The 11,624-nt window shown below is 48.2% G+C and overlaps 1 protein-coding gene across 1 annotated transcript in view; it reads left to right on the top strand.

The window, feature by feature from the left end:
• Positions 1-664, top strand: part of PHOX2B (paired like homeobox 2B) — a 1,978-nt gene extending 1,314 nt beyond the window's left edge. Inside the window, exons 2-3 of the mRNA XM_087737225.1 lie at positions 1-33; positions 209-664. The exon at positions 1-33 is cut by the window's left edge and continues 155 nt beyond it. Of these exons, the coding sequence (XP_087593351.1) occupies positions 1-33; positions 209-664 (489 nt within the window). The remainder of the gene's footprint in view (positions 34-208) is intronic.
• Positions 665-11,624: the final 10,960 nt, after the last annotated feature.

Here is an 11,624-nt window from a genome sequence, read left to right as displayed (position 1 = left end):
CTCAAAATAGACCTCACCGAGGCGAGAGTGCAGGTATGTGCGGGCTGCGGGCGACGGGGCGGGGGCGGCGGCGGCTCGGCGCCGGGGGACGCACGGCTCCAGCGGGCGCCGGCTCCGGGCCGGTGGCGGGGGCCGGGACGGGGGCGCCTGGGCGGGAGGCGGCGGCGGGGGTGCCGCCGCGCTGCCCGCCCCCTGCTCCCCCCCCCAGGTCTGGTTCCAGAACCGCCGCGCCAAGTTCCGCAAGCAGGAGCGGGCGGCGGCGGCGGCGGCGGCGGCCGCCAAGAACGGGGCGGCCGGCAAGAAGTCCGACGCCTCCCGCGACGACGAGAGCAAGGAGGCCAAGAGCACCGACCCCGACAGCACCGGCGGCCCCGGGCCCAACCCCAACCCCGCGCCCAGCTGCGGCGGAGGCGGCGGCGGCGGCCCCAGCCCCGCCGCCGGGCAGGGAGCGGCGGGGCCCGGCGGGCCCGGGGGGGAGCCGGGCAAGGGGGCGGCGGGGCCCGGCGGGCTGGCGGCGGCGGGGCCGGGGCAGGGCTGGGCGCCGGGGCCCGGGCCCATCACCTCCATCCCCGACTCGTTAGGCGGCCCCTTCGCCAGCGTCCTCTCCTCGCTGCAGCGGCCCGGCGGCACCAAAGGCAGCCTCGTCAAGAGCGGCATGTTCTGAGCGGCGGCGGCGGCGGCGGCGGCGGCCCCTCCCGCTCATTAGTATCCGCCGCCCGCCCATAGTAATGGCCAGGGGCCCGGGCTGCGCCGGGCTCCGCGGGGCAGGGACCCCGCGTCCCCACGGGGGGCCGTGCCCGGCTCCCCTCGCCCCCGGCCCGGCGGCGGGGCCGGCCCCGCGGCGCCTCCGCTGGGGCGGGGGGGGGGGCGGCCGCGCAGGGGAGGCTGCGCGGGCGCGGAGGCGGCGGCCGCGGGGACCGGTGCCCGCGGGCGGCCCGGCGGCGGGGGAGGGCGCCCTGCCCGCCCGGGGGGGGGGAGGGGGGGGAGCTTAAGCTCCTCTTCACGGTCAGCCCGAGCGACAAAGTGTCTTCTCCACCCCCACCCCCCGCCACCCCCCGCCGTCCCCCGGCCCCGCGCCCGGGGCCGTTTCGTGCTCCGCCGTCCGGTGTCACCGTCCCTCGGTTGGGTCTCGGGTCTCCGCCGCCGCCGGCGCCCCGCCGGGCTCGGCCCTGGCCCGGCGGCCGCCGCCGCCTCCGCACCGCGGATCCGGCCCCTGCAGGCCCCGCGCCCCTCACGGCGGACGGCTTGTATTTATTATTAATTATTAATTATTATTAATTATTATTATTACACGGTTCACGCAGTTTTTAGGCATCTCCGTTAGGGTTTTCTAATTTTATTTTAAAAGGCACAAACTATAGCTCTTAGTTGAATGTTGACAGGTATGCTTTCTCTTTTTCCGTGTCTTTCTACAACTGTGTTCTGTGACTCAACTGTATAGTGTTAATATCAGTACAGACTTGTCTAGTTGACCGTATAAATAATGTTTTCCCTTCTCGTAGTCTCTATGGCGTGTCTTTATGGAGAAATAAGGTTCTCACGGGTTCTGTTCCCTTTGCGTTTAGAGAGACCAGGTTCAGGCAATGATATATATTTTTGTTATCGGTTGCATGTCGTCTCATTTTTTCTTTTTCCCTACCTGTTGGAATACGTTTGTGAGCATAATCGTCATAAATTATGTTCAGGGTTTTCAGATTTATTTATATGTGGTTAAAATGAATGCTTCTATTTAAAAGGGGAAATATTTCTACATGTGCATATAGTTTTCCAAGAGTGTACCATTAATTGATTGTTGATAATAAAACCGAAAGCAAATATAGCACCGTAGCTCTTCTGACTTCTTGTTAGGGCTTTATCTGGGGGGAGGCTCGGGTTTTTTTTCCTCTCTGACAAAGACTGAAGGCGCACATCGCAGAAGCTGGACTGAGTCATCAAAAGGAGATGGGCTCGGCAGCATTGTTTTTAATCTGCGTTACCGTCAGGAAGACCGTAACTGCGGCTCCCGTCATTACTGGCTAATTGTGCCCTTACTAGTTATTTGCAAACAGGCTGATGGGGGGGGCGGGGGAGATGCGTCAGATCTGACCTTTTGTCGCTTCCTCGAAAATTGGAGATGGCCAATATTAAGCGATATCCGTTAAAAGAAAAAAAAAAAGGGGGGCGGGGGGGGCATAAGCTACAGGTCTGGTTTGTCAGCGGATAGAGCAGCCTGCAGGCCGGCCGAGCGCGTTCGCCAGCCGTTACACCGACACGCGGGAGCTCAAACGGGCTGCACGGGCCCGCAGCTGTTGGCGAACGGCTCCGCTGCTCGAACCCGCCGCCGACACCCAGCGCAGGGAGAGCGGCCGCCCGCGGCGCCACCGCGCCCACCCGCTCGGTTCCCACCGGGGCCCGGAGCCGTCCAGCGGCCTCGCACCCGGGGACCCGCCTTGCTTGTACCGCCCGGCAGCGGGAGGCAGCCGGGGGCCGAGGCAGCGCCCGGCCCAGCCGGAGCCAGAGCCGCAGCCCCGGCGGCGCGGCCCCCGCGGCTCCCCCGCTGCCCGCCCGGCCCTGCCCCGGGGGGAGCAGGCAGCGGGACCCCCATGCCAGACCCCGCAGGGCACGGGGTAGCAGCAGAAACCCGGCCTCGCCAAGACGACCCGGCACCCAGCTCCAGCAAAACCCCTCGGGCGGGGGCGGGCGCCCGCCCCCAGAAAAGCCGGGGTGTCCCGCGGCTGCAGCGCACCCAGGTGCCGCCTCCCCGGGCTGCCGCCTCCCGGGGCTGCCCCTGCAGCCGGGGCGCTTGCGGGTTAGCTGCGGGGACGCCGGGGCGATGAACCCTGGCTGACTCTGGCAGAGTCAGTGGAAAAAAAAAATAATAAAAAAAAGCCTGGGGATTTGGCCGAGAAGCAAATATGGCAAGAGTGCTCCTTTGCACGGCTGGGGTGCTGGGGAGAGGGTGTCGACTTCCAGAGCACAATTGAAAGAGCCAGGAAAAATGGGACAAGTGCTGTTTCACTAATAAAAATACTTCAATAATCAGTTTTAAAATGCTGCAATAAAATATGAGGTCTATTTTCTGGAGGCAAAAAACCTGTATGTATTTCTTGAATGTGTCTTTTGCTATAATGTGGGTAGCTTTCGCCATTTTACTTCTCTTCCAAAAGTTATTTCATGATCTGAGAATATCTTTGTTCAAAGTAAATGGACGGTCTCTAGGAATTACCCAGCTGTGGACTGCAGTGCAGTTCTGCTGATAGTGATCTGCACGGGAAGAGTTTCCTGCTGGAGAAGCTGCAGTGCTCAGCCCGTCCACTTTACCACGGCTGAACTGACCCCTGAGCTCGGAGAGAAGGTGAGACCTGTGTTACCAGTAAACCAACCAACCAACCAAGGCTGATTTAAAGATGTCTCTCCTGTTCAGGCCTGGCTGTGTGAAGGTGATCAGCTTCCATTTTTATGGCATGCAGCCGTGATTTGAAAACATTGGGAGATGACAACATGCTACTTCTTTGGGTATTTTTTTTTGCCAGGTTCACTGCTTTGTCTGCTAAAACTTCGGGTTTATTTCTAATATGAAGGCTTCAGCTTCCAAGCAGTGGATCTAGCTATGACTGCTAGACCTTTTCTCTCTTCTAATTTTACTATACTGTAAGCTGATTTGCGTCTTGATCTGTCTTCTTCCTGATAAACTAAATAGGCTGCGTCCTTTACATCTCCCACGCTCCCTAAGGCTCAAACTTTTAAAATGTTTTCCAGAGCTGGAACCACTCTCCCGTTTCTGAAGATGCTTCGCAAAAGGGATACCAGGACAGTACCAAACACTGCGGTGTCTCTCTCACTAATGGTTCATGCAGAGCTAAGATCACCTCTCAATTTCTGATCACAGTTTTCCACTTATGTGTCTAAGCTTCTCATTAGTCCTTTCTGGAAACTTCTCTTCTGTCACTTATTCCCTCTGACTCATAAATCCTTCCCCACGCCACTGCTTTCCGTGTTCTGGTCACCCTCACTGTGCAGGGAACCGTGGGCGGCCTGAGGCGTACGGCACCCACCGTTCGTAGGGACCAGCCTGCCTGTGGCAGACCGGTTGGAACGGTTAATTCATCAGCCTTCCTGATTGCTCTGTCAGGGAGAAATGGATGGTTTGAAAATACATGAAGTTTATTTCTCCCATCTCTCTGCAAAGGCAGGAGTTTGAAAAGGAGTATTAATTAAATAAGTAATCAAGCCCAGAAGCTAGGAGGGCCATGGGGTTCCCAGCGGGAGCCCGGGCAGGAAGAGGATGCCGAGAGGCTGCTTACCAGTGGTACCGATGAAAGCCGAATGGACAAGCTGATCCGTAACGCTAGGAGATGCTTCGGGGTTCACAAGGCAAGGAGATCTGGGCAGAAGGACCTAACAAGTCGAAAGACGCTCCAGTAAAGAAAGGAGGGTAAGGTTTGTTATTTTTGTTGGTTTTATCCCCTCATGTTGTTCAAATAAAGAATAATTTGTTTTATTATCCAACCCAAATTCAATATGAACACGCGTTGCATCTTGAAGAGTTCAGAGGTAAATTCATGTTGTGTGTTTGAAGCAACTCGAGTGTTTCATTGTCTGCTCTTCTAAATACCAACACTTGTAATTCAGGTCTAATGTTGAATTTGGCTCTGGGGTAGCTCTTGCACACACTCTCACTTTCTTCTCTCCAATACATGAACAGAAAAAGTAATTCCTGATTGCAGTTAGAATCTCTCAGATGGATGGATGCATGACAATGCAAACATTAATTTTGCTACTACAGAATACATAGCCAGCCTACAGGAAAACCGCAATTAGTAAAAATGTTCCCTTTCACTGAGAAGCAAGTGTGTCTAAATAGTTTAATCTTTACATATCTGCACTTACTTAATAAAGTTATCAAACTATTGCCAACCAGTGGGAAAAGGAGGTGTCATGAAAAGCACCTGTGGTCCATCAGAACGTTTTTTAAAATCCTCTTTTCCTCCCACCTTTTTTTGACACTGTTGAAAGTGCTGATAGATGTACCTAGCAGGAGTCCCCTCAACCAGCCTGACTCCAGTCGAGGCCAGCAGCTCACTGCTGTGGTCTGAAGCGTGAGCTCTTTCTGAAGGCAAAATCTGAGGTCTCTTCCTTCACACAGGGAGGATCCCCACTGTACAGGGGAGGAATGGGACACAAACCTCACCATTAATTCTTAGACACCTACTAAACTAGTACGGGTCTGTAACTCTTGCTGCACATTTAGCGTCAACCATTGAGTCAAACATTAATCTATAGACTACCCTCATCACCCATAAAGCAGAGCAGTGCTATGAAGGCCATGTTACAATGGGAGATGAAGCCTTCTGCTTCTGTCAGCAGTTTCATTTGGTCCTTTTACAAGTTGTCCCCTGACAACTGTTATGAAATAAACTGGTAGCTTCATCCAGGGTGCTACTAAAATATGGCTCCATCTTAGAAGAATGATTTTACACCTTGTACCTCACACAAGAGGTCTTCTGAATTTGTTGGGAATTCATCCAGAAACAGCTCAAGAAAATTTAGCTGTGAAAATGAAGTTCATGCTGCCGTATTCTAGGTTGGAAATTTCCTTTGGAGAGAGGAAATCACCTTTTGGGCTGATCTTTCTCATGACGGTTGTATCAACAGAAAATTAAAATATTTGCACTTGAAAAGGAGAATTATTTCACACTGTTATTGCAGGCTGAGGCCATACTTCTTCCCATTCCTTTCTGAAAGAGAAGTAGCAAGGGGATGCTGATAACATCTCTTGCTGTTTCAAATAGCTCAGAGGATAACGTATAAAGTCTATCAATCAACAGTATTAGATGAAAGGTCAAAGCAGTCTTGGGAAGCGTAAGTGAGAGAAGCTGTGCCTTTCCAGAAGTCTGAAATCTAATGTCAGCATTAAGGCCTCTACCAACAGGCTTAAAGTATGGATGCAGTCTTCAGGAGCGTTAACTTCAGTGTCGTTTCACAGAAAGATGTTTATCGAAAAAGAATCAATATATTAATTTCCCCTAAGGAGAAAATCTATTCAGGGAACAAAACACAAATTTTATGAGTTGCTGTGGTTATTTGGTTAAGGAAAATAACTGACTGGAGATTGTGAAACCAGTGGCTAAGAGAATTGGTTATCTGGCATGGATGCGGTATTTGGGAAAGCTTGGGCTGCTCGTTTCAGAGGCATGGGTCACCTGGAGCTCCCTGCTGGAGCTGTGGATATTCATTGCCTTGAAAAGTCAATCTACTTCTTGAAAGCTTCTCCTAAGAGAGTGCCTGCAGCAGTCCCTGCCCTAAGATATAGCCACAACCCCCTGTGCTTTCAGGGCTGTTGTTAAAAACCCACCTATGCTTTGAAGAGCAAAGGGAGGTGGCTCGCCCGTCCCAAGTCAGGCCAGGAGCGAGCAGCTCCATGCGCCTGCAGCAGCCGCTGCTGCTTTCCCAGTCTGCTCCCTCCCCTGATGACAGGGGAGCCGAGCCACAGAGAGCCAGCGGCAGCACCTAGCAGTTACCTTCTGGTGCTCATTTCTAAGTGGAGCCAGGAACAACCTCTGCCAGTGCTACCTCTGCCTGTCCCTCTGTGGGTAACCATGAACATGCTGGCTTGGGCTCAGCGTTGGCCTGCCTTCCTTCTTTCCAACTGGGATGCTCAGTGCAGCTTTCCACCACTATGGCCTCCTTGGGCTTGCAGGACTCTCTTCCAGCAAATCAAGGCAAGCAGAAGACAATTCAGCTTCAGTGAGTCCTTGGTTGCTTCGTCCCAGCTTTGCAGACTGCACGGGGGATCAGTGGGAGAGACAGCAGAGTTCTACAAAGTGGAAGCTTTAACTCTCATTGATGTTTATCATCCTGCTGTCAGTGGAGTTCAATGCGATGTGCGGTTACACAGATATATTTCACAGGCTGTGACACAAGCTGCAAGTTATTTTTACTTTTTTTAACCTGAAGAGCCTGACATTGTAGTTCAAAATAATCTCCTCAAAGCACTGCTGTCAGGAGAACTCAAAAGCTCCTGGCCTTGTATTGATTTCACAATATCAAACTGTTTCTAGAAACAGCTACCAAAATACTCTTGCTGTATTATCTTTAAAAAGGTTACCGAAAGGGATGAGCTCTGAAAATAAGCAGTTCAGGAATTTCTATAGGTAATACTATAAATAAAATGCCACCACATCTAGGATGCAAACATCTGAGGAACTCCTTTCACTTTAATTCCAAAGTCACACGCGTTCTTTACAAACTGAATGTCTCTTCATTTTTAATAACAAAGTCTTCTTACATCTGGAAGAAAGAGCGGTAGTTAAAACTGTATCTACTGCTCCTGCATGCGCTTGTAACGCATTATGTGACAGCCTGTTTTAGTACGGTGATGCTTTAAACACACAGATCTAATTATCACTAGGAATATCTCTATGGAGACAAGAAGTTAGATAAACATGGTGTGGGCAGTTCTGTCCTGCCGCAGAAAAAGAGAGTGTGCTAGATGGACATCTAAGCCCTTCACTCCCATCTTACTCAATTCCCACTGGAAATGTAGCACTCTTAAAATATTTCTGGGCTGATTCTCTGACTATCAAATCTGGTGGCATCCACAGAAAGGTGGCAAGAATGATCGAGGGCACCTATCGTTCAAGAGAGGTGGAAAAGTTATTTGTATTAACAAGGAGGTGTGCTGTACTGTATAATATTACACATATATGAATACTAAAATACTGATGAGACTGGAGAAGTTAAATTAGGCACTTTTGGCTTTTACCCATTTAATCGCACCTTTCAGTGACCGCATCACTCACGCTCTCTCCTAACGTTGGTTAGGAGAAAAAAAAAAAGTAGGATAACCTATAACAGTGTGATCTTTTGATTCCTGCCTTAGCGAGTTTAGAACTGGTAAAGGGAGATACTTCCAATCACTAGGTAATCAAACTGAGGCTCATTGCCTCAAGATTTTGTTGAGGTCAAGATTTTAACTAAATTCTCCAAAAAAAAAAGAGCTCTTAAGTAAGAATATCCAGCCAGTACAGTCTGGGTTAATAAATGATTCTGAAAGATTTCTCATAGAAACCCTCCCAATTCGGGGCGTAAACCAATCTCTACTTATTTGAGCTGAGAACTTTAACAAATATTTCCCCCAAAAAGATTTCTTGTGTGTTCTTCTAAATCATCGGCTGCTGGTCAAATCCAGAAATGGGTTTACAAACTGTAGATCACAGGTTTTAGGCTGTACTTTCCTCACTATGTTTCTATATTCTAATAGCAAATGAAAGCACGGCCTCCCAGATTTGCTTCATTTACATTTCTTCATTGTCTTTTTTTGGTGGATAGTAGTCCCTGTTAAATTCCCAGGGTCAGCTTCAATCCTGGCCGAAGCACATTCCACAGCTGAAGTCAAATACATCTGCAGAAGTGATTAATTTTTCCTGTTATTACTGATTACTTTCATTGATCAATACTTTCACTGGTGCATACCACTAATACATTTAAATGTCAATGTGGGAATCAATTATCCTTAATTATTTCCTTTCAAAGACCATGAAATAGAACTTATTTTTTTGAGATTTTGAGATATATACATACATTTAAGGCCAGATTTGTCTTCAAAATTGTCCAGAATCATTTGTACAAAACCTCATAAGCTTAAAATTCTTTTAAAGTATTTTGCTTTTTCAGAATTTTTACAAAATATTTAAAAGTAGTAAAAATGAAAATATTTAATCACTTAGGCATATTAAAAAACTCCTGTATTTCCTAAACCCAGTTACATGTGAGTTCTAAACAAAAAGGGATTTCTCTAAACAATGAAAAATATTAACGATACAAAAGAAGATTCAATTATATAACTGTGTATTGTAATTCTCAATGATTTATAAAAGGCAAAATTCAGATATGCTATATAATAAATTATCATTAAGAGGAGACTACAGTTTGGTCTAATAGAATCCCATTATTTAGAAATGGAAAAAGAAACCCTATTAGATTATAGAGCTAATTCCTTGCCAGTGCTGAGGTCACTGCTCTTTCAGGCTTCTCTGCATGAAAACTGTTGGTGCAGTCGAAGACTCTTCCTGAGCCTAGTTACAGAAAGACAAGAGGAGCTCTGTGTTGGCCTTGCCACTCCTGTAAAGGAAGGAAAATAGCTCTAGTGGGTAAATCACCTTCACATATAATTTTAAAGAAGAAGAAAAAATCTGTTAAGGTCTGGGGGTAAATACCCCAAAATGGCAATACACCCCAGTATTGCCAGTATATGAGGATTAAAGACCAACCGAACCAAAGCCGCAACGGTGCTCTGAAGCCTTGTGACACACACAAACGTAGGAGGTTTTTCTGGACCTACAGCTATCGAGAAGTTTCAGCTAATACTGCTTTCGATGGGATCTAATCAGCATATCACTTTTAAGAATAAAACCGTAGCTTGGGAGACACTTAGTTGATACTGAAGCTGAAATGCAGCGTGGGAGGAGCAAGGCTCTCTTACAGCTATTTAGTTGGGGTAGCAGGGGAGAAAGATGGACCAGGTAGATTAATTCCCAAATTGTCCCCAGCAAAATGACACCTGTTCTGGGCAAAGCAGGTAAGAGACCCTTAAAGACACTCCTTGCTCAGTCCTGAGGCGGACGAGAAGGGAGGGGGAGACATGCTGGTACGCGCGTCGAGAGGGCTGCGATCCCACGGAAACCAGGGCGCACTGAAACCTCTCCATAGTCTTCACATGCAGTCTCAAAAACCACATCTGTGTATTTCTTTGGCATTCCCCAGAGCGGTTTGGGTTGTGTGATATCCTTTTCCTCCCAATGATAAATTAGCCACAAGGGATGTGTTTTCTGAAGAGGATAGCAGAGAGTCGCATAGACCTCAGGCTCCCTCGACGTGCCACTTTCAGGCAGAAAAGAGCACGGATTTCAGCTGGGAGTATCCTGTTATCTGAGGGGGAGTCATCTTTTCCCACCTCATGCTGATATGCCTCCCAGATTTTTCTGCACCGAGGTAAAAGGTGAGACGTGTCCTTTGAAGTGTATTGATTTTTTTCTTGGGGACAGGTGTGCTAGAAGTGCAATTTACCCCCCTCCATAACAACTTTTTCTCTCATAGCCACCATGGGTTCCATCCACCCAGAAATGGCCACGAGGCTCCAGGGGATGCCCAACACAGAGCGGAAAGTGCACCAAATCTGCTATTATTTGTCACTTGTTTGCTTGCTGAGGTTAGGAATTGTCCCCAAACAATTTTTCCTCCCCAAAGCCATTCAGTTCTCTTCACTGTGAGCACCTGGACCCTCCCTTTCCACCTTGCCACCAAACTGCCGCACAGTTTAAAGGGCTACAATGACAGGTCTCAAAACGCCCCGGTGTCCCCATCGATGCTGACAAACTGGCGCTGCTGACAGAGCCACCGCCTCGTGCTTCAAGGACCTGTGAAAGAAAAATTTGCTTTTGGTGGAGGCGCTTCTATTTGTCCATTTAGCATCATTAAACGGGGATTTGTGAGTTTAACAAACTCGGTATTAACCACGCTGCTGGCTGTTGAGCAAAGATACTGAAATTCGTGCTTACTTTCAGTGTGCTGCCTGCAAGAGAGTTGAGAAGTTTTCTGTGTTATGATGTCAGGAGGCACAAATCGCTTAATGACTTGTGTCATTGAGTTAGACAAACAATAGCCGTAGAAACGTATCAGATACTGCTAACCAGTGTAGCTCCGTGAGGATACAGTATTTCAAAACCCACACGAATTTCATGTTCTAAAGAAATAACTTGAAAAGATTCCTTATTTGGTTGCCAGAATATAATTTTTTTTTTTTTTTCTGTAATAGGAGTCCTGGGCTGGATAGTTGTCTCAGCAGCATACAACTCAAACAAATGAGATGTCACTGATGGAAAACTGATGGAAAAGAAGATTTGAACAATTATACAAAACAGATAAGCCATTAGCTTCTCCTGGGATCTAATGATATGCGCTGCAGGATCATTCGGGCTACAGCCATAATTAAAGCTGGTCCTGAGTCATTCTGTTGTAGCACAAAACATTAACAAAAGGGAAAAGAAAAATCTTTGGCAGCCTCCGTGCAAGGGAGGACTAGGATGAGACTGGTGTCTGACACAGGTTAGGACTGAAATATATTTGAAATACAGGGCGATGAGAAACAATTAGCATTTTATTACTATTTTATTTAATAGGCTACTGTTTGGAAGCATAATCACATCTGGATAAAGACCCGAACATGCTTTTCCACACTGTGTCACCTATGGGAAGGACATTATTCAGTTATGCTGAATGTGTTATATTATTCTATTAATCCCGTGTTTAAATTACTCAGCTATTTAAACCACACTCTTTCAGCCTGTTGCTTTTATTAGTTGATAAACACCATCTCTGTTTTTGACCTCTTGATGAAGACACTGGCAGCTGTATTTGCACATTGGTTTTTGTTTTCCAGTGGAAAACCGCAATTTTGTGGTAAATTAAGTGCAAACCCCAGTCCACGTGCCCAGTTTGTTCAATCCATCTGAAAAGCTCCTTGAGAGGCAAGAAAGTCAGCTAGGTCTGTGCTGCCAAAAGGAAACCATTAAGACTGTTTATTGCTGTCCTGAGCCACTTTAAAATTACACACACGATTGCTTTTAAATGTTCCCATTTGGAAA

This window comes from Nipponia nippon, unplaced genomic scaffold, assembly GCF_047370975.1.
Source record: "Nipponia nippon isolate SJK-2023a ecotype South Korea unplaced genomic scaffold, ASM4737097v1 scaffold_6, whole genome shotgun sequence".
NCBI lineage: Eukaryota > Metazoa > Chordata > Aves > Pelecaniformes > Threskiornithidae > Nipponia > Nipponia nippon.
The sequence above is the reverse complement of the archived record's forward strand: the minus strand, read 5'-3'. Positions and strand labels throughout refer to the sequence as shown.